Source organism: Sebastes fasciatus, chromosome 2, assembly GCF_043250625.1.
Source record: "Sebastes fasciatus isolate fSebFas1 chromosome 2, fSebFas1.pri, whole genome shotgun sequence".
NCBI lineage: Eukaryota > Metazoa > Chordata > Actinopteri > Perciformes > Sebastidae > Sebastes > Sebastes fasciatus.
Window position 1 is genome coordinate 17,044,865 of NC_133796.1, and position 24,245 is coordinate 17,069,109.

General features: G+C 39.8%; 1 protein-coding gene across 2 annotated transcripts in view; it reads right to left on the reverse strand.

Moving 5' to 3' along the window:
* Positions 1–24,245, reverse strand: part of mdga1 (MAM domain containing glycosylphosphatidylinositol anchor 1) — a 210,525-nt gene that overhangs the window by 68,594 nt on the left and 117,686 nt on the right. For both annotated transcript variants that reach the window (XM_074612095.1, XM_074612086.1), the window contains exons 5-7: positions 20,142–20,338; positions 17,236–17,368; positions 645–914 (exon numbers count right to left, since the gene is read on the reverse strand). In XM_074612095.1, the coding sequence (XP_074468196.1) occupies positions 645–914; positions 17,236–17,368; positions 20,142–20,338 (600 nt within the window). The remainder of the gene's footprint in view (positions 1–644; positions 915–17,235; positions 17,369–20,141; positions 20,339–24,245) is intronic.

Here is a 24,245-nt window from a genome sequence, read left to right on the forward strand (position 1 = left end):
ATCAGTTCTCTCTAATGATGGATCAACCGCTCGCGTGTCAAACACCACACAGACACATACAGTACAGTACACACACACACAAATTAATAAATTTTTCACACATTACAGTCGATGAATAAAGCTAGCAAGGACGGGACAGATGGCACTTTTCATTTTCAGTCAGGAAAATAATTTCGGCTTTAAATACTTTTGAAATAGGCATGAACTAAAGTGATGAAAATGAAAAAAAAGAGTCTGTTTGATCAAAGATTTTCAAGAATACTAAGATATTTATCAGGTGTGTGTGCATTTGCATTGTCAAAAATAATACTAATAATAAAAATCTGTCTGTATACTGTCCCCTCGGCTATCAAAAGGAAAGAAAAAATAACATATGGCTTGGATTACAAAATAAATAAAGGAATCAAAAATTGCACACATTATTTCTAGTTTCAAAGCTCGTAAATGTGGAACCTACATTGTTGCTGGATGAACACAGCATAAATTATGTCAAGTTTGGATCAAGCATTGAGCACCCGAACCAGCAGCTGGGCAAAAATAATGCAAACACAGAGTGCATACAACCTCAAAACACCCCCGTTCACCAACAAATCTCCCAACCTCTGTAATCTGGGAAAAAAGACACACACAAATGTGTTACTTACTCCTGACAACGATATTGACGTTCTTGCGAGCGGGGTTGCCCACATTGTTGACAGCCGTGCAGTTGTAGAAACCAGCGTCAGCCGGCGTAACGGCTCGCAAGATCAGTGTTGGGCCTCGAACCTGGGCGCTGAGGGGAAGGGGGCTGGGGTAACGCGACCAAATCACAGTGGGGGGCGGGAAACCTGTCATCACCTCGCAGGTTAAGAGCACATCCTGCCCGGGATCCACCACCACCGTGTCGTTCACTGACAGCCGGATCATTGGGGGAGCTGAGACACAGGAGAGGAGGAGAGAAGAAAGGATTACAGTACAGGAAGAGCAAATCACTTTCTCTGTGGTTAGGTGAAAGTTGTTTTTCTTGTGATTTGCAACTGTTGTACAAGATTGGTGGGTTTACTGACACCTAGAGATGTTGTAAATAATGTTAACTGTCTATCTGCGACTGTAAGAGGCTACGTAGATTCAAATGATGGTTTTCTAGTAAGGATTGCAGGATGGTTACAGGATTTTGCATGTAAGTGATGACACTATTGCAAAGTGAGAATGGGCGTTATGTTAATGTTTGTGTGAGCGCATATAATATAATGTAATCTTACAAAGGAAACAGAATTCTCCCAATAACTCCTTGGATATGAGGCTCTGCACCTCAAAAGCAAATTTGATAAATTAAGGGTTTGACATCCTGGTCTTTAAATACCTGATATTCTATCAGCAAGTTACTGTAAATGTTTTTACTTGATATCCGACTCAATCCTTGCTTTGTTGGCCAAAGTAAAAATCTGGAAACCTGTGGTACCTGAGGACCAGGCATGCACTGGTATAAATGAATCTTGAGCAGCAATGAACTCCCAAATGCTCAGAAACACTTATGGATATTTCAAGCGAGGGGAATACAGCTGTCTTTAGAGGATCACCACTTCACTGTGGAAAACCTGACCTCCAACCAAATCAGCAAACAACAGTCGTTTATGCATTTCTTTTGACTGCAAATATGATGTAGTGTGTGTGCGCGCCTGTGAACCATTGTGCATTCATGTGAGGGTGTATGAATTTTCAGCCTTTTCTCAGTACACACATTAATCAGTAAACTAAGGGTAGGGCTGTCCCGAATACCATTTTTTGGGGCTTTGAAGCTTCGGTGAGTAATATTCGAAGGTATTCGAAGTTTTGATTTGCTTCGCGGCGCAGCAGGCTGACATGTTCTTCTGTCTGTCTCCATCTCCCCCAATTTCAGTGCCGCACTACTGTACACACACGTACCTCTACACACAACAAACCGATATCCGTCTGCGTCCTTTTCCTATGACTGACCTAAGAGGCAAAGTACAGGATGACCCAAAATGCAACTGCAGAGGGGGGAAAAAAATCCTGTTGCAAGCCAGACAGAGATCGATTGGACCCCAGCAGTTTCAAAATACAGAAAAAGGGCAGAGCAGTGGGAGCGAGGGGCACACACACACACACACACACACACACACACACACACACACACACACTACAGTGTGTACAGTAGTGTGCAGCTGACGAGGAAAGAGAGAATAAAAGACAGGACTGAAGCAGGAAAAGGGCTGAAAGGAAAAAAGGGGTATTTATCATCTAAGAGGAGGTTTGTAGAGAGGAAGGAAAGAAAAACCGCTACAGTGAAACCAGTAAATGGCATCATACAGTGTGTACTGTCTGCACAATTACCAAATAGAGAGTGGAAATAAAATGCAGAGATTAGTTCGATAGTTGTATACTTATAAGACAGTCTTCTCACATCTGTAAGACATCCACTGATATACTGTATACTGTACAGAGGCACTGTTGCAGTTTTAAGCTTTACTTTAAAATCACCACCAGGAGCAGATTGAGTTGTCAGAAAACAACAGTTCATAAATACCAGATGTGCCAGCTGATTAATCAGTTGCAACAATTACAGTCACAGGTTGTTCCTGTCTGTGCACGTACTTTTTAATGAAATACAGTGTAAAATAGTCTGTTTGATTCCACTATAGCGTTGGGTCTCACAGGCTTTCTCTAAATGTCACTGGTGCTTGTGTCAACTGATGAGCGATGTGCATGGGGAAGGTTGTCATGCTCAGCTTTCAGCACAACTGTGGCAGATGACGTGCTAGCTCTGTGGCTTATCTAAAGGTTATTAGAAAGTGTTGCATGTGGGTATAATGTATTTTACAGTGCTAAGCTGGTCATATAATGTAAAACTGTGCACTCAGAAAACAAAGCTAACTTACCTAACTTAGTCCTTGTGCTAAAAAATAACCATCAATCAGATCTATATCTAACTCAACACAAGGCTGGTAGGCTCAAGGACTTGCTTAACTTGCCAGTTTTTGTGATTTTATACACAGAATCAAATGAATATGTGTAATGTGAAAGTTTTTTAGTGACAACACAACATAAAATGATAGCTAGGTTAGTTAACCCAACTCTGCTGACGTTACTCCATGGAAGGTGTTAACGTTGGCGTCTTTTAGCTCGTTTTAGTTTTCGTCGCTTATATAGGCTTATTATAATGTTATGGTCCAACTGAATTGCCAGCAGCAGCGGTCATTTTCAGAAAACAAGCACTTATAAAAACATTAACGTTAACAGTAACGCTAGCCTGTATGTCCTTTTGTTTCTGAGTTATGCTGCCCCCTAGTGGCCAAAAATCAGATACTGCAGCAGGTTTCTGTTTGGCAAAAGAAAAAAACAACATGGGTATAATGAAAATATAAAAGGTGAATGGTGATCCAATTAAATACTTTATTATTGATGTTTTTTTTTTTTTTAAACCTTGTCTATTTGTCCGTCTGCGTTTAGCTGCTACAGAATATTGCCTCTCGCAAGGGTCGGCTGGAAATTGTGGTTTATGTAAAACCACTATATGGTTGTTTAGTTGCACACTTTGCCATGATAATTCCAGGAACATTGTGTGTGTTGTTAAAAACCTCTTTGTAAAACAAGGCTTTCAATATTGCACTGTTTTATACAGAGCATCAAACAGGGTTTCCCTACGTCCTAATGACTGTAAAACCCCTGTTTCATGTGGTTATATACTGTCTACTTCAATGTAAAACTGAGCACTTTCTAAAGCATTCAAAATGCTCCACATCAGCTAGGAGGCAATCCTATCCGCAACATCTTGTAATAGGTCTTTGCATATCTCGCCACGGGGTGTAAATGGGGTGACAGGAGGCCAACGTTGAGAGAAATGAGCTTGTGACTAAGATGTCACCTGTTTAAATCCCTCGAGTGGCTACAAAAATGTTTTTTTTGGTGGAGTAATATAGAAAGGTCTCCCCCTCCCTCATCAACTACAGTAAAAACACCCTGGGGCAAAGCAGTCAAGCCTCAGTTTCTCCACTGGAGCTGCTTCACTGGCCACGAGTTACTAATCTGTGCTGGTACTGTTGAGCTCTCTGGTGCGAATTCTGTGTCTGTGTGTGCAACTCTGCCTCGCTGTGTAAGTATTTGGACAAGTTATAGCGGCAAAAAAAAGAAGAAAAACAAGGTCATTGTATTCTGTTTAAAATGTGCTCAGTCAACCTGTCTCTTTGAATTATGTATGTATATTCTATTAAGCTGCCATGTCACACGGGATGATAGTGTTTGTTTTTCTATAGCAGCTCTGTAAGACATCGTGCAGCAGGTGATAATGATGCATTACTCTGTTAAGAACACTTTTACAGGGTTGTTTTGGAGATAAAATAAAAGCAAGCAATAAACTTGGCTACTGAACTTGTTTCACAAAATTCTCCAAATTATTCTGTATATTAATTCATTTGCTTGATATATGCTCCATGATTGGAAAATGTACCTCCTCTGGCACAAAAACTAAGGAAGACACACACAATAAAGAGCTGGCACTACAGCGGTAAACACCTACTTTATTTGCCAAAGTGAATTTATTCCAATTCGATGGATGAAGAAAGACGAAAGAGGCTTACATTCTATAATAGGTTTAGATGCTTGTAGAAAATAAACAAATCCAACCTCAGAGTCAGAACCAGGTGAGCCTACAGCAACCTGAGTAAAGAATTATCTGCAGCAAAATGTGCTATGTGGTGCCTGGGGAAATAAAAAAAGCCTTGATTGTACACATCCATTTCATCTCTTATGAGTATTAACCCTCAAAAATATCATGTCATGATTTAAGTATTTAGTTGCAGAGATGAAGCTCGCCCTTTTTACTTTTGACTTTAGAGATGGAACATTCAAACAGGGCCTAGGATACGGTATTAGTTTGGGTAAAGCTTCTTTTTTTATCATCACAGCAGTCACAAATCATGTGTGCGTGTGCGTCCTGACAGATTTTGAGTTTTGGGTCTTGTTTGAGTACCTCTGTAGTCAGCAGATAGGGAGGAAGGTGAAAGGTCAGTTGCTGATCCTTCATGAAAACAGGTGTGAGATGGTCACAGAGACATTTATCCCTCTAAATCCAACTGCCACTTTGAGTTTGATAATCCAGAAGAAGAGATGTGATTGTGCATGTGTTTGTAATGTGTATTTAAAATAGTAGGTACTAGAGCTGTCAAAATTAACGCGACTTGCGATTTTTAGGTTGTAGCGGGCTCCGTTTTAAAGCTAGAGTGAAACTACCTCTTGACCTCTGACCTCAAGATCTGTGAATGAAAATGGGTTCTAGGGGTACCCACGGGTCTCCCCTTAACAGACATGCCCACTTTATGATAATCACATGCAGTTTGGAGCAAGTCATAGTCAAGTCAGCAAACTGACACACTGACAGCTGTTGTTGTCTGTTGGGCTGCAGTTTGCCATGTTATGAGTTGAGCATATTTTTTATGCTAAATGCAGTACCTGTGAGGGTTTCTGGACACTATTTGTCATTGTTTTGTGTTGTTAATTGATTTCCAATAATAAATATATACATACATTTGCATACAGAAAGCATATTTGCCTACTCCCATGTTAATAAGAGTATTACATACTTGACAAATCTCCCTTTAAGGTACGTTTTGAATAGATCAAAACAATCTGTGATTAATTTGCGATTAACTATTTTAATCGATTGACAGCCCTTAGACATGTAGAAATTACATTTCAATGTCTTTTCAACATTTCTGTGATTTGTATTCTTATTAGGATCTATGCATTATGATCGATGCAGAACCTACCATGATCACATTATCCTATAAAGCAATGTACATCAAAACTTCTGTGGCTCATTTTTAATAAATTATCAAATTACCAATACTCAGTGAGATATTTTTTGGAGTATTAATTTATGCATGTTTTAGTAATGCATTATGTATTAAAAGTAATTTGTTATGAAGCTAATGAATAGTCCAAACATGTTTAAATTATGACCCAAAGATGCCATTGCAATGCCATTATCACTATTGAGCCATTATGCTAATGACACAATATGAATGAATGCAGCTTCCCTTGAGCAAGTAATTTAGTTATTCATGCAGTATTCATACACTTATTAAAAAGTGTTAATCTTATGTTAATCTTTTAAACAAAACGTTTGTTTACCATGAAACATATTGAGGTGTCGAACATGCATGCATTTTAAAGGTTTTGAATATTTTTATTTGAGCATTGTGACCCAGACGGGGTCTTTTAAATGACTCTAGAAGACCAGAAGGATTCAGGCTCTTATGGACCTGAGAGAGAGTTAAACCTCCGTGAGAGTGAGTCGGACCCCACAGAGTACAGGAAGCAATCCATTCCTCTAATAGACTTCATGCAGTACATCCTCTCATCTAATCTCTTTTTTAACAGATTGCAATCGCCATAATGAAAGAGGTGCACGGAGGCTCAACAAACTAGTTTACCGACGCATGTTTCTACTAATACGAGGACGCGCGCACGCTATGTGCGCACACACACACACACAGGCTTGTAAGTCTCTTACATGAGTGACAAAAATGCGCATGCAAAAGCACAGACACTAATGGGACAATCTCTTTAGCTAACCTCACTGGTGATGGCTCTCGAGCTGACAAGACATTTCACTGGTGTAACAACTGCAATCAGCACATAAATAGCACTGTCCACTTCTATTGTGTCACAACGCTAGGAATTTAAACCCCTGTAGAGCTTTCTAAGTATTCAGCAAACCTCCATGGAAACTGTTTGTCTGTTTGTTCAATACAGTTACAGTAAAATAGAGTATCAGGGCAATTGTGAATACATTAAAGCCCTGCATGTTGTCATAATTCATTATACAGGCATTTTAAGGTCCAATAATCAAAGAATATCTGTATGCTGCTCATGAATATAAAAGATGTGCAAGTCAGGTTTTTTGGACTCTATATTAGCTATAGGTGATATATGTTAAATCTGCAGTAGGCAGAATGTTTTTGGCATCATTGGGCAACAATAACCTTTCAGCATATTGTAATTCAAGTGTTCTGAGAAACCGGAGACCGGAGGACACAGAGGCACATGATTGTTTTCAGATTACCTGTCTCATGCGCTACTGTCAGGATAAGTGAGCGTTTTATAAAAATAACTTTTTTAATCATATTTGCTCCAATTCTATCCACTGCAGCTTTAATGTTAACTGTTTAAACAAATGTTACAAATTAACAAAATGAATAAACAACCAAACAAATTGAAATTCCCAAAACAGAAAAACTAGAGTTTGAGAAAGTCTGACATGAAGACGAAAAATAAGAGAGAACACTATAGGTGAAGCAAGCAAGGAGGGAGGAACTGAGGATTTGAGAATTATAGCTTCAATTTCCTGGGGATGCGTGGGTGACAGTAACGGTGGGATCAGCCAGCGCTCTTCCCAAAGTAATGGGATTTATGTGCAGCACAGCGGTTTACAACCAGGTAACAAATGCCTCTCTCCGCCACGCTCACACTTTCTCACTCCCTCTCTCGCCTCTTCCCTCTGTCAGTTTGTCACCTCTGTATCTTTAATATCGGCCTTTTTACCTTCCCTTGTCTCTATACCTGGCTCTCACTCTCTCTGCATTTCTTCTTCACTGCATTCTCTCTATGGGTCACTTCTCCCTCACTGCCATGCTGTGTTGCCTGTTTCAGATTTGCAGGATTGAATTAATCTATGAGGTAAAGGGAGATGGGTTATTGGGGGGAATAAAAGCTTAAGGGTTTAGATAGAGATGTGTGCTGACAAGTGCTGTATGTATTGTGTTGGGTGTCACCTTTACGTCAGTCAAAAATGTGGTGAGGCGGCCGACTAGCAGCCAAAAGTTTTCTGTTGATCCCTGGTGCCAACGGGAGGAAATGTTCCAGGTGTGATTCGGAAAATGGAGGATTGGTGGTTATTACCTCTATACACACAAAATACCCTGAAGCAAGGAGAGGAGAGAAACCCCAGAGTATTTTTTAAGTGCACTGCACTCCGCCCAACCCAATGCTCTGACCTTGAGGAATTAGTAATGTAAACTAATGTAGTTTATGTTCACTGGAAAATTGCTCTTAAATTTAATTGCATCATGAAATTAAATGGGGCTGTCGTGTTAACACAAAATTGTTTTAACGCCACTAATTTCTTTAACACATTAATGCAATCAATGTTCCGGAGGTTGTAGTGGGTTCAATCTTAAACCTAGAGTGAAGATACTGGCATCATATGAAACTACAAAACCTAAGGAATCCATTGGTACCAACCATGGAGGCAAAATAATGCTCTAACCTTGCGCTAAATTTTGGCGAGGAAAAACTGGCATGGCCATTTTCAAAGGGGTCCCTTGACCTTTGACCTCAAGATATGTGAATGAAAATGGGTTCTATGGGTACCCACGAGTCTCCCCTTTACAGACATGCCCACGTTATGATAATCACATGCAGTTTTGGGCAAGTCATAGTCAAGTCAGCACACTGACACACTGACAGCTGTTGTTGCCTGTTGGGCTTGAGTTTGCCATAAGAGTTTTAAATTCTTAAAAAATCTCCCTTTAAGGTACATTTTGAACACTAAAAAAATTTGTGATTAATCGCGATTAAATATTTTTATCGATTGACAGCCCTAAATAAAACACAAACAACAAAAAGAATAGAAAGAGAGAGGGAGTTGGAAAAAGACAATAGGCCAGATATTGTTGACATGTCACAGTGAAAGCACAGGTGTAATTAATCATCATTAACAACTGTGATTTTATGACAGGTCAACATGTTTACTGTGAAAAAGGCATGTGGAAATCAGAAAAGAAAGAAACAAATGTTTTTGAAAAAAATATTCTTGACTAGGAGGGAAGAAAGTGTGTGCGCGCATGTTTGTGGTTGTGTGTGTGGTATTTGCTCTTTACACTCTTAAAAACTGAGCCATCAGCACGGATGTTTACATCCATAGTGAATGCAATTATGTTTGTTTATCTGGAAACTGATGCACATTAAAGAACTTGCAAGCAATTACTGTAGCTGAAAATAAACACCACAACAAGATGAAAGAAACTACAGATCTGCGTGATTATGTATTTAGATAAACAGGTACTAAAATACAAATAGCCCAACAGGTTAATTCATGCACTAAATGCAATGTAAAGTGGTCAGTTAGAAGACCACAGTGAGATGTAGTATGTTCAGGTCAGAACAGGTTGAAATATTTTATCAGATGCCAGGACTCGGACTGCATTAGGAAATAGTTTAAGGACGCAGAATGTTGCCACTTTTAATCCCAACACTATAGTTGGTATCAAATATTTGTACAATGCAGATCATGAATAGCTGTGTTTTCATTCAATTGTCAAGCAGATTTTATGCAAACCTTTGAAATGTGGCAACAAAAGAAAAGCTAATTAGGCGCATTTAAATGAGTTAAATGTTCGCAATGTCAGAATTTATTTGGCAAAGTTGTTTCCATAACACATTTAGCGCATCAGCTATTTTTCGACAAAAACTTTTTTTTTTCGCAATTGAGTAAGTTTTAGCGAATTTTGCCGTTTCCATACTGCTTTTCTAATGTGATACCTGAAAATGCGCAAAAAAAAGATGGAAATGAAAACACAGCCAGTGTGTGTAATTCAGCACTGCTGAAAAGAGGATGCTCACTCGTATAATTAAAGCAATGTGTTTTAAAAACTGGAAAGGTCAAATGAAGAGGGCACAAAACTGAACTTCTGAGATTCTTAAAGCCCCTTCCAGTAACTTCACAAAAAAGTGGTCAAAGCAGCCTTACAAGCAATTTGATTCTGGCCGGTGGTGTGGCTGTATATCCCCACCCTGATCCCCCGACTGGACTGGATTTGAGACTAGTGGAGAAATGTCCAGGTGGAGACGTTTAGGGACTGAACAATGTAATAGTTCCTGTCTGTGGGAGGCCTTTACCTTCATCCATACAGCTCAGACACACATCTGTTGATCATATAACTATTAGGGATGTCAAAGTTAATGCGACGCTCATTTCTTTAATACAACTTGCAATTTTTAGGTTGTAGCACGCTCAGTTTTAAAGCTAGAGTGAAGATGAAATTGGAAAATCTAAGGAATCCATTGGTACCAATGTACCATGTACCATACAAGGTACCATGTCAGGAAGGAGGCTAAATAACGCTCCAAACTTATGCTAAATTTTGGCAAGAAAAAACTGGCATGGCCATTTTCAAAAGGGTTCCTTGACCTCTGACCTCAAGATATAGGAATGAAAATGAGTTTTATGAGTACCCACGAGTCTCCCCTTTACAGACATGCCCACTTTATGATAATCACATGCAGTTTTGAGCAAGTCGTAGTCAAGTCAGCACACTGACACACTGACAGCTGTTGTTGCCTTTTGGGCTTGAGTTTGCCATGTTATGATTTGAGCATATTTGTTATGCTAAATGCAGTACATGTGAGGGTTTCTGGACAATATTTGTCATTGTTTTGTGTTGTTAATTGATTTCTAATAATAAATACATACATGTGTTTGCAAAAAGCAAGCATATTTTCCCACTCCCATGTTGATAAAGAGTATTACATTCTTGACAAATCTCCCTTTAAGGTACATTTTGAACAGATAAAAAATGTGTGATTAATTTGAGATTAACTACGGACAATTATGCATTAATCACGATTAAATATTTTAATCAATAGACAGCCCTAATCACTATATATGTTTGTATGGAAATAAAAAAATCTGAAATAGAAACAAAGAGTGTATTGTAACAAGTAAACACACAGTAGCTTTAAATAAAATAAACGCTTTTAGATTATGTGTTTTTTTTCTTGTCCCTCTCATTTCTCTATTATTTTTCCTGATTCTCTTCCACATGACCACCCTCTTACGTAGATTACAGCCTCACATAAAACCGACTGCGCAGACGTCCTACCACACAGGTTTTACAGTACTAAGGGTTATTGCAGATTGCCCATCGATCCTCAACTTTTCAGGGGGGAATTCATACGCAATAGGATTTGCCACCTATTGATCTCATCATATATATTACACACTTGTACGGCTGTCATATTATTGTGTGAAGGTATATTGTGGTAGGAGTTACAGTAATCAATAAAAGACTGAATCAACTCTCCCTTCGTGCAGATTTACAGTTCGCTCAGAGGTTGTCAACAGCTTTAAATCACGGTGTGTGTGTGTGTGTGTGTGTTTGTTTCGTCCAACAGACATGCCAATAACATTATTCAGGAAAGGAAATTTTTGTATCACTGTTTAACTCTTTTTGTGATTCTGTATTTCGTTCCATTTAAGTCAACAGAACAGGATAAACAAATCTTCAGTGTTTCCAAATTATCCCCTTAATTGACACATAGAGCTGCATGATGAAGAATTTTACAAGTTCATCAAAGGCACAGCTCTTAAAAACTGTCAGAAAGTATATATACATATATATATATATGTATATATATATATAACGTTGTCTAAAAAGCCAATTTTGCGTTTCTCCTTTTTTGTGTGTGGAGCAGTTCTTTCATTGCACTGTTTCACTACAGTGATTATACAAACACGTTTATTGTCCAGACACCTGGCTGTTTTGTGATTAGGGCTGTAATGGTATGAGATTGTCACGGTACAATAACCATCTCAGAAAATATCACTGTTTCACGGTATTACACTATTCTTCTTCTTATTATTAGTAGTAGTATTAGCATTTGTATCAGTTGCAGTGACCCTTAAGGGAAAGAGAACAGAATTATAATAAACAGAATTATAAACCTGATAAAACTTTTTTTGTGTAATTATGTACTGTAAGGGATAATGTACAGCGAGCCGGTCATTGTTGCCGGTCAACGCCGTGATTGACCAATCAGAATCAAGTATTCAACAAAGCCGTGCAATAAAATATGATATATAACTGAAGCATGTTAGTTTACATGTTAGCAGCACTATAGCATGTAATTAACTACTAAATGAAAAATAACAGCAGCTGTGAGCTTTTTAAATTAATGTCCTACGATTATTAACAATTAAAATATACTGTAGGTATAGACAGCGCAGTCAGACTGCTCCTGTCTGTATCTTTAACTCACACACTCACTTAGTCACTCACTATTAGTGATTTTAATATAGTATATAGAACTCCACAGGAGTCCTCTACTAGAGCACATGTAGGGCCAGATTAATATTTGACTTTATGGTACAAATATTTAGCTTCAAATGAACTCGGTAAAATAAATGATTTCTCTCTTCTTTCTATCTGTTCTGTTGTAATATTGTCATATTAGCTACTTTGAAAATAAGCAGCCCACTATTGTATGTGCGGTGGTGGTATTCAGGGTGAAAGGGGAAAATGATTTACGTGTTGATGGCTGATGTGATGTGACGATATAAAGATCAAAAACTTTGAAATATACAGCAGTAGTTTGTGAGGCATGACATTGCAACTGATTGGTTTATTTGTGACTTTTTAATATTTATTTCTTGCTCATTTTAAACAAACAATATGTGACAAAATCCAAAGTCCCCATTCAGTTATGGTGGAAGTCAATCTAATGCAATCTCCTGTTGTGCTCCATCCCGCCACACGCCCAGGCCTTGTTCCATTACCCCCTCTACCCCTGCGCTACACCACTTTAAATAACATGACAAGCTGCGGAGCATTGGCCCCGTGTTCTTTTTACGAGAGGCAGGGGAAGAGGATTTGGCCGCTGTCAGCAGTTAGTGGAGGGCAGAAGCCCCGTACTCAAATCTCAGCCCGGGATTATGATATAAAAATCAATCAATCCCCGTGTCCCAGCGCGGTGAATCGGCGGCGATGCCGTGACCTAGTTGGATGAATCTAATCTAAGCAGTGACTGACGCCACAAGGACAAAAGGGAGCTCAGCGGGGAATAACAAAATACGCTCATTAGATAAATATTATAGAGGATAAAAAACAAAGCAGCAACTCGCTGTTTGTTTTCCTCTTTGACAATCGCTCTATCTCATATGTCCTTCTGTCTGTCTCTCTCCCACTCTTTGCCCTCTGTTTCATCTTCTCTGCTCTCTATTTGTAATTGTATTTATTTTCAGTGTTTCTCCGTCTCTCACTCTTGTTATTTCAGTTATTTTGGAGATCTGAGTTGTGATTTTCTGAGTTAACATCATTATGTTTACACTTTATTTGTCTCCTTTAGCTGGATTCATTTTAAAATCTGTATTACTTTATTCACACTTTGCCTACTTACCTCTTTATATTGGCTCTGAGAGTTGAGATTTAACATTTTTGTGTGTTTACAACATTAATACCAGCTGTTGTGGAAGAAGTACTCAGATCTTTCACTTAACTAAAAGTACAACAGTGTAAAAATACTCAAGTTAAAAGTAAAAGTCCTGCATTCAAAATCTTACTTGAGCAAAAGTACAAAAGTATTAGAATCAAAATATACTAAAAGAATCAAAAGTAAAAGTACTTATTATGCAGAATGGCCCATCTCAGAATACTATATATTATATTATTGGAATATAATTATTGATGCATTACTGTATAGAGTAAATTAATATTGCAGCTGCTCATGGTGTGGCACATCTTAAATACTTAACTGCTGGGCAGCTTAATCTACAATAATATATCATAAGTTGATTCTGATTATTAAAGCAATATAAAATATGTAAAGTAATAAATTAGTTATCAGATAAATGTAGTGCAGGAGTAGAAAAAAAGGAGTAGAATAAAGTCGCAGAAAATGGAAATACTCAGGTAAAGTTCCTCAAAAATGTACTTCAGTACAGTACTTGAGTAAATGTACTTAGTTACATTACATCACTGGATACCAGTTCTTCATTTTGGTGGGAAAATGTGAGGTTTAGGGCGAGACATGTTAATGCAGTTGGTAACTGGGGGTTTATGTTAAGAAATATGTCTAAGCAATCACTCCGCCTTCGCCTAATGTCAGCTGGGATCAGCTCCATCCCCCCACGTGACCCCGAATAGGATAAGCAGTTACAGATAATGGATGGATGGATTAATGGATGAATGGATGGATGTCTAAGCAATGGAGAAAAAAACTGTAAAAAAACAATACATTTTATTTTCCTGAAATGCAGCTTCCTCCATCCTCTACTCGGAGTCTGCTCATCCCATTAGTTACCTGAGTTCACACACAGACATACAACCAAACATGCTTCCTTCCTTCTTCCTTTCTGTTATTTCTTCTTTTATCACACACACACACACGGACAGACGCAGAAACACACACACACTAAGCAGTGTGTTTTCCGTCGCTCTGTGAGGCTGTGAGGTCCAGACAGATTGGCTGTTCTGGCAAGTCTCTGTGCCCGTATGCCAGCAGCACCAGGCAGACATTTATTGTTATGGTGGCTGTGTTTGTGTGTGTGTGTGTGTGTGTGTGTGTGTGTGTGTGTGTGTGTGTGTGTGTGTGTTGACTGAGCCATGGGGGTACAATTGATCTCAGCCACAGGAGTCCAAGAGGGGACGACAGGAAGACAGAGGGGGTGAGAGTGAAGAACACCTATCACATACAACTGGAGCATTAAGACCGGTTTGTTTTTCTTTCCTACCTGTTGATTTTCAACAACACATTGTGACTGGTTTGTAAAGTAGGACATGTGACAGCTAATGCATTGATTTGAAGGCTAATGAGCCAAACACGATGAAGGCATAGTCCTGGTCTTACACCTTTGTATACATTCAAAAGCCATTCGTGTGTTTTATATAAATCAGAGCCATGACACAGTTTGTCAGCCTTAATCTAAAGTCCACACATGTTCTTTTTCATTCCATTTTGGTTTCTCTTTCATCATAATCCACCATTTATCATCTCTGGTCCTATGTGCTGTCTGCTCTAATTGATAGCATATCTCATTCACCTTAGGCTGATTCATTAGCGTCACTTGGTTTTCTGAAGCCGTGTTCATCTGTCACATTCATTCTCAGTCTTTCATTTCCTGCTGTTCCTCGATCTTGTTTGCGACCACTCCTTTCTCCAGCTCAGTCTCTCACAGAGATGCCAGACTCCGTTTCCTCTCCTCTTAACTTTATCACAGAGTTTCTTTTTTTATCTTCCCCCACCTTCAGCTCACTGTAGAAGACTCCTGAGAACATTTATCTCTTATCTGAAAGAGGCCTTATTGCTCAATTGATAATCTCTCCTTCAGTGCAAAGTCTGTCAATAAAAAGTAAAAGCAAAAAGTCGTGGAGACTTGTGGTCATCATAAAAACGTAGCAAAACATGAAAAATTGATCTCTTTCCTCTTTAGTGTGTAACGAAACATCAATGCAGTTAAAAAGATAATGTACTTTTCTTTTCTATTTTTTTTTTGTTTTCTAACAACTGTATTAAATTAAACATTTATATATGATTTTTTTTTTATACAAGAGACCAAACCAGTGGGCAACCTCCGGGTCTGAAAAGTGAAACCAGTGCGAAAGTGTTTTAAACTTGCATTCTTTCTAACAGCCAGCAGGGGGCGACTCCTCTGGTTGCAAAAAGAAGTCTGATTGTATAGAAGTCTATGAGGAAATGACCCTACTTCTCACTTGATTTATTACCTCAGTTAACATTGTAAACATGAGTTTATGGTCTCAATCGCTAGTTTCAAGTCTTCTTCAATACAGCATGATGTTCATTTAGTAAATTATGGTCCCATTTAGAGTCAGATAGACCATAAAGCAGGGGATGCTTTAGTCACGGTGAATATGTCCACTTCTTATAAACAGTCTATGGACCAAACTTAAAATTACATCTATAAAGAACACTGTGATGTTAAATGTATGGACCAACCTCTTTGCTGTTTCTGGTTTATTTCAACCTTTGAATATCCATGTAATTGCACTTTTCTGCATTACTTTCAGAGCTTCTATCATTCCCAGCATGAGAACTGAACAACACAGGACATCAACTGTCCTTTAAGCAGATGTGGTTTAGTGCAGGCAATTTGATGTTAAAGGAATAATTCGACATTTCAAGAGACCGGCTTATTTTCTTTCTTGCCGACAGCTATCATGCAATCATAATATGTAACTTTATAATCAATAAAGTCAGTTACTGAGCTTTAGAGGTGCGAGCATAGCCAGGCTGTTTCCAGTCCCTTTACCAAGCAAAACTAACAGGCTGCTGGCTATAGCTTCATATTTAACCGAGAGATGTGAGATATCGATCTTCTCATCTAACTCTGGGCAAGACAGTAAATATGTGTATAGTCCTCCAAAATGTCACGCTATTGCTTTTAGGGAGTATTTATCTTTCATTTTCACCACCAGTCTGGAGATTTAAAGAAGCTATGTTTTGGTGAAAAGGCTGCTTTTCTAACCTAAAGCCTTCTTTCAGTTAAAGCAAGCATCACAACTTTGCTGTATCCACATTTTCAGTGCATATCTACTCAGGCCTTCTGACCGTGAGAAATACTGGATTAAGATAAGAGGCCCTGAACAGTCCTCCTATCTACAAATGGCTCTTGAGCATGTAGGACGCAGGTTTCAGAAAATCTGACAACAAGGACCTTTCAAATGAGTACACTCACGCTACTAAAAAGAATTAAATATAACTGATGATGGGTTTGAAAAACATTATAAAGCACTTAATTGTCTTGCACGATTTGCCAACATAAATCAGACTGACTGGCATTTAGAAAAAGACGCAAGAAAAATAGAAAATAAACACAATAGAAAAAGCAGGGGGTTTTCCCTTTTGGTATATCAGTCTGACCGGAACAATCGTGACAGGGTTGTCAACGGCAACAATGTTGTCGTAAGTAACAGAGTTGCCGGGCGGTGGCGTGGAGATGGACAGGGCGGTGTAGAGTGAATCGGAGATAACAGGGAGTGTGACAACTGAATTACAGCTGACGGCCCTGAGATGAGCTCTCAGCCACAGAAAAACAAGACAGATGACGCACTGGGAGGCAGGTGAGGAGAAAGAGAGACTGAGGGCAGATCTGAGGGGGAAGTCAAAGGGTAGAGGTAAAACTCAGGGAAGGAGAGAGAGAGAGATTAAAGGAAGTGAGAGGATGAAAGCAGAATACAGCACAAGTAAAGATGGGAGACATTTTTAACAATGAACGAAAGAGACAGACAGCAAGAGATTCCTGAGCCAGGAGACAACGAGCGTGCAGAGAAAAAGTCGGATGAGATGGGCGAATCAAAGAAAGAGAGAGCAAAAGTCGAGGCAAGAAATTGATAGCGGAGGAGAAAGTCTTGGCTTTGTGAAGGCGTGTAGTACATGTCTACTCTGAGCACAAGCATTTGTTTGTCTTCAGCGTGTTTTCAAAGAAACAATCAAACAACTTACATGTGGCATTCGTGAGCCTGAAGGTGACCGCCTTGTCTTCGATGTTACACACATTGCGGACAGACACCTGGCACGTATAATCGGCAAAGTCCTTGGGTCTGAGATTTTTCAGCTTCAGCACCTTGGTCTCACCCTAGATGGGATGAAGCACAAACACAACAATATCATGCTAAAATTAGGGCTGTCAATCGATTAAAATATTTAATCACGATTAATCGCAAATGAATCACGTTTTTTTATTTGTTCAAAATGTACCTTAAAGGGAGATTTGTCAAGTATTTAATACTCTTATCAACATGGGAGTGGGGAAATATGCTGCATTATGCAAATGTATGTATATATTTATTATTGGAAATCAATTAACAACACAAAACAATGACAGATATTGTCCAGAAACCCTCACAGGTACAACAGCTGTCAGTGTGTCAGTGTGCTGACTTGACTATGACTTGCCCCAAACTGCATGTGATAATCATAAAGTGTGCATGTCTGTAAAGGGGAGACTCGTGGGTACCCATAGAACCCATTTTCATTCACATATGTTGAGGTCAGAGGTCACGAGACCCCTTTGAAAATAGCCATGCAGGTTTTCCTCACCAAAATTTTGCGCAAGTTTGTAATGTTATATAGCCTCCTTTGCGACAAGCTAGTATGACATGGTTGGTACCAATGGATTCCTTAGGTTTTCTAGTTTCATATGATGCCAGTATCTTCACTTAAAACTGAGCCTGGTACAACTTTCAGAGGATCGATTGTGTTAATGCGTTAAAGAAATTAGTGGCGTTAAAACAAATTGTGTTAACGCGTTAACTTTGACAACAAAAATAACTGACGCATATAAAAATATAAATCTAAAGATAAATCTTAATATGACCACATTTCCATTACATAACACAACATTAGATGAATGAGAAAGCTCATTCTTTTCTAAACTGGGTTGTAATCTTGTGTAAAAGTCACTTCAATTTTTGATGAGCCGCACTGTGATAAACAGGGTCAGCGACACACTTAGATAAGCACACGCATACACACACAGACACACGCACACACACAAGCACATATTGTATGTCTGACATGCCCTGATTATCAACTGAAGCATCTCAAATCTACATATAGAGTAATATGAATGATGAATTTCGAATGGCTTTCACATGAGACCATTAGGAAAATGAAAGCGATCTGATTGTCAGGGCAAAAATAAAAAGCTAAATCCATCCACCCTCTCCCTGATGTCTCTCGCTACTCCAGCAGCTTCCTCTGGGCCTCTCGTGTAGACAAACGCACTCTCCTGGACACACAGAAGCAGCCACATACTTCTTTCAACATCTCTGATGATCTTTCAGATGAAGACTTTGTGTGTGATGCTGTATAACTGTCTGTCTGCTGCAGTGGGTGATGAGCCAACAGTGTCTTCTAGGCAGCCCCGGGAAGAACTCTGCTGGCTGGCTAATTGAACTCGAGGGGCGCTGCTTTGTGGCTGACTGATGCTTTGATAAGTGGAGAAAAAGGGAGCAGTTGTGCTAACGATTGATAAAGATTCATGCTTTTTGTATTTTTCAAACAGTATGTTTCACTTTTAACGTTACAAGAGGAAAGGTTTATAGGATGAGGACTATGATGTGTTTGGCGAACATGACATAACATCAAATAGCGAGTTTGGCTGGGGTTGATAGACTTCCTCAAACAAAGAGCAGAGCTGCTAATGTAAACCTAACTCTGATATAGCATCCAGAGCCAGCTTCACCACACAGCGGTGAAACACTACACAGACTGTGGATGTCTTATACTTAACAAGGCTTTTTCTAAAGTAACCTGGGCTCAAGCAGGGGTCACAACCACAGTGCTTTAACAGTGTTAATGTCAATCCTTAAGGGGATTGTTTGAGGGTTTTGAAGTGGGGTTGTTTGAAGTACTTATCCATAGTCAGTGTATTACCTACAGTAGATACAGCTACAGCTTGGAGAAGCAGACAGGAGTTACCGCACTGAACCAAAGCAATGTGTTGCTGTGGTTGGAGGCGGCAGCAAAGCTTATTTAAGCCATCTAAAAGAAAGGCTCACCTAAATAAATCAATATCCGTTTAAGTGTGCGCTATATTTAGAATATTTTCACTGGTTTACCTTGCCGTGAGACAGCTATACAGTCTATGTCTCCAACGGGAAACTGAGGCCGTTATCTATGCTCTCGCCAAAGCAACCAGACTCCATTGAAAAAAAACAATAATTTTACCTCGTAGAACACAGGAGTTGCTGGTCGACTGCTGCTTCGATCAGTTAGTTTGTTTGTGGTATTGTGTGACTTTTAGACTAGTTAGTTTGGATTCACCAAAGTCACAAAATAGCACAAATAGGCTGACCGATCATGGCAGTGCTAGACCAGCAACCACCATGTTCTTCGAGGTAAAATGACAGTTTTTTCCAATGGAATCTGGTGGCTTTAGCGAGAGCAAAGACGGCTACAAGGGCTTCAGTTACCAGTCGGACAGGGCTGTCCGACGGCAAGATAAACCAGCGGAAATATTTTAAATATAGCGTATACTTAAACGGATATTGATTTATTTAGGTGAGCCTTTCTTTTAGGTGGTTAAAATACATTTTGCTGTCGGCCCCGTCCACAGCAGTACATTGCTTTGCTTCCGTGCGGTAACTCCTGTCTGTTCCTACAAACTGGAGGCGTGCCGACCGCCATCTACTGTAAGTAATACACTGACTATGGATAATAACCTCATACAACCCCACATCAAAACACCTGAACTATCCATTTAATGTTAGACAGCAATAGTTGGAAAAAAACTAAATAAAAGGAAGAGAGAGATTTAGAGAGAATAGATTGAGGATTTTGTGAGGCACTTCTTAAAGAGGAGAGCAAAAAGCGTGCGTCTACGCCGTGCATGTGTTCATGTGTACCTGAGTGTAAAGCGGTTCGTAGATGTCCACTCCGTTGTCCTTGCTCTGTTCGATGAGCATGCTCCCACGTTTCCAGATGAATCGTGCGGGAGGGTTGGAGTTGACGGTGCAGCGCAGGAACACCGTCTTCTCCTGGTAGTAACTGCCACGCACATCGCTGATGGTCTGGTGCACCGTCAGAACAGGTGTGTCAAGGTCTGCGAAACACAGCAAAGGAACAAAGAATAAAAAAATAAAAATGTAGAGTCATGTATTGCTGCAGGGGGAGAGTATTGGTTATTACACCCCAGAAGCTTGTTCATTAAGGCCTTATTGTGCCACACAGAAATAAAGAGTGAGGAAACCACAGGGTACAGTTTCATAAAAGCCCAAACTCTGCATAGTTAAAATAACCTTCAGTTTGTGTGATGTCGTCGCATTTTCAGTGCAAAAGATTGGCAATATTATGTGTGGCAGGGATGGGATTTGGTAACTGGGACACAACTGTAAATAAGGGCAAACAAGTGCTGTTTGTTGGCTGAATTGCCCACCCACGCTGACCAAAAGCGTCCAAACAGCTGCCTATTGATCATGGCTTCTAACGAGCACAAAATGTCCAAACAATCTGTGTGTTTTGCCATTTCCCTCTCTGGCTGTGACTCTCTCACACACATTTATTTTTTTATATATTTATTCTGCCATTTTTATCTCTTTCCCCCCACTTGCTTCGTTTCCCTGCGCGTTTCCTTCATGGGAGTGTCATCTCCCTTTTCCGCCAGTGGATAGGATTTCAGCTGCTGTCACGAGCGTAGAGGCTGCTCTCCCCTGGTTTCTGCCATCTCTCCAAAAACTCACTGCCACTTTCACTCTTCATCACCATCCCTCTCTCTCTATCCCCTCCTCCTCGCTCCTTGCCTCTATCTCTTACAAGGCAGAGTTGTGTGTGTGTGTGTGTGTGTGTGTGTGTGTAATCCCGATTCTTTGCAGCCCAATTGGAATGTTGCGGACTTCAAACATCATGGAAACAAGTTCTGCCAACAGCAGCCTTTCCCCCCGTTTTCCTGCCTTTCTATTTTACCTCTCTCCTTCCCTTTTTTCTCTTCTCTGCCCCTATCCCTTGCTTCCTTTCTCCTGTGTCAAACCTGCTGCACCCTATCAAGAAGGCACGGTGCACGCTTTAGAAAAGGGGTGAGCTTGGAGTGCAGTTACTATGTTCCTTACCTCAGGGGTCCCATGTGATGGAGGAAGGTATTTGTATTTAATATATCTTTGAGACATTTGAGAGAAACAAAGTGTGGATAAGCATGCTTGATTTTTGAGTGCCGTTGAAAAGGGCACAGCTGTCACACAAGGGGCTGTGTAACACACACACATGCACATACAATGCACACACACTCGCATCTGGACCTCCATTTAAGTGTGTGTGCGCAGCCTCGGCACAGCATCAGAGCACTTTTGTAGTTTGAAGGTTAACGCTTCGGGAAAAGACTGGTACATAAACACACAGAGGCAACTTGAACTCGTTCAGGTGATTTTTGTGACTCAAAAAAGAAAAACAGGCATTGCATGAGATTGCAACTTTGACTTTGAGTCAGAAGGGCGTGGACAGATTTACCAATCCGTAGGATGTGATATAAAACTATCTTGCATGCCTTGAAGCGAGGTGCAGAAACCTTGGCTGAATGTGACGGGAAAGAAGGGCGAGTAAGAATGGGTACGACACTGAAGCCATCATGTGAACACTTGTGACTACAGATGTTTCATCAAATCATCTTCACAATAGTTTAACAACAAAAAAATCAAACCTGCAAAATTTGCTGAAGGGCTTTAACGTCACATTTCTATGTATTCTATGCATTTGAGTATTCTGACTGTTTGTTGTTATACCTGTGATAAAAACTAAGCAATATATAATGAATCTGTAACAGCAAAACAGATTAGACTTTGCATAACAACTTTGAAATCCACAAAATTAAACCAGCGTCTTTATTCGGTGCTACTGCATGTTTATTAAAGGTGCTAAATACGGGATTGGAGCATTTCTACTGCCTCTCAACAGCTCTCAACATGGCGACAGTGAGCCGGCGGCTGGTAATGTCTAGAAGGTAACCCGTAAACTGCAAAATCTGCTACATTAGCTTTTACTGTAGAATTTCATTATAATGTTGTTCAGATATTAATTGTGGTTAAAAGTTTACATCACCACCTTTTTTTTAAAATATTGTTAAATAGAACAAAACACATGAAATAGTCATTATATAAATATATAAAATGTGAGCTGCATAGACTGTGTCTGACCTGGCTAAGCTGCTTACTGTAATGCAGTGAGGTCTTTTTGTGTCTGTTATTTGAGATTTTCGCAGTGATTCAGTGCTGCGCTCTGTGAAGTGCTCACCTGTTTCCATTCCTTTCATCTCCCCGTGGACACCCTCATTTATAAAACGACAACCCACAGATTGGGACAAAAGGCCCAGCAGGGAGCTCAACACCGAGCTACCACCAAGCCTCTCTAAAAGCCTCTGCCGGCTACAGGCCATCAATCCTGGGCAGCTATCAAAGATATCTGCCTCTTGCTTCTGCCACGTGTGCATGTGTGTGCGAAAGAGATCTGGCAAAAGAGCAAGCACCTTTTCATACTAATTTGTGAATATGTGCATGCATACGTGTGTGCGTGTGTGTGTGTGTGTGTGTGTGTGTGTGTGTGTGTGTGTGTGTGTATTTGTCCAAGACTGGCACAGGATTCCTGTATGATTTTCACAGATCATTTGCAGCGCAGGGGGAATCCTATCTGACTAATGCCCTGGTAGTGTGTGTGTGTGTGTGTGTGTGTGTGTGTGTGTCAGAGGGTGAGTGAGACTATCTGCTGTCATTCTGTCTGTTTCGTGACACTCTGAATGTGGAGATTGTGGAGAAAGTGGAAAGTGACAGATTGACACAGAAGACAGAAGCAGATACAGACAAGTGGATTCCCGAGCACATCACATAACTTTAAATGGACAAACACTGTAGAGCAGCGATCTCCAACAAGTAGCCCGCAAGCTACTCGTTTCTGAGTGGCTCGCTAAAGGTTCAAAGAAAATGTAGATAACACAAAGTAACTTTGAAACCTGTTTAAATTTCTGCCCAATCAACTTCACAGACATCTGCCCCCTTCTGTCACAAAATGATTATTTGCTATCAGCTCTCAATTAAATGCGTTACGCTGTTTCCAAGTTTGGTTACATCAATGACACCGTAACATTAAGCGATGTTAGCAGACTAGAAAGCGCACGCCAGATTTGACAATCACCACAGAAAATAGCCAGACCAATAAAAGGCAAAAAATATACTATTTTCTTAAGGAATGGGTAACACAGTTTCTTTAAAATGAAGGTGAATGACAAATGTGTCTGTCTCATTTGCGGTGCGGGTACATCAGTCGGAAAAAGATGTAACGTTAGCTTTGTAAACTGCTAGTTTACAAAGGGAGAGGGTAAAGGAGCTGAAACCAACACTTAAAAGACAAGACAGGCGGGATTGTAATAGAGGCGATGACTGCGGTGGCTGAAACGAAATTAACAGAAATTATGTCTGCTATTGGCGATGTACAACCTGGTGCTATGAGTAGCTGTCGGCCATTTTCATTTTGTCAAATTAGCTCTCAGAGTGAAAAAGGTTGTAGACCTCTGTTGTAGAGTCACTCAGAGGTCCACATTGTCTGCTTATATGCAGCATAAATGGCGTATTAAAAGCAAACATCGGAAAACATAATTCACTGCAATAAGGTATATTTGTGCAGTACAAAAACTAAACAAATATTAAACAAACATCCCATTGGAACACTGCTGCCCTTATATTTAAAGATTCATGGTCATGGATAAAACGATGACAATACTTCTACAGTTGTGTTGTTAAAGCTTTTGCAATCCAAGCTCCCAGGGTGAGTCTAACTTTGTTTGGGCCCTTAAGTAAATAGAGACACAAGATGAAACTGCAAGTGTACAGAAACACAATATGAAACTTTAATGAAGCTTCTGATTTCCCCAACGTCTCGCCTTTGCACACAGCTTAGATCAATTGCACTGCGCTGCTTTTGTTAGCCACAGCTTTTAATGTACTGTACATCTTACGCTTCCAAATGTCAGG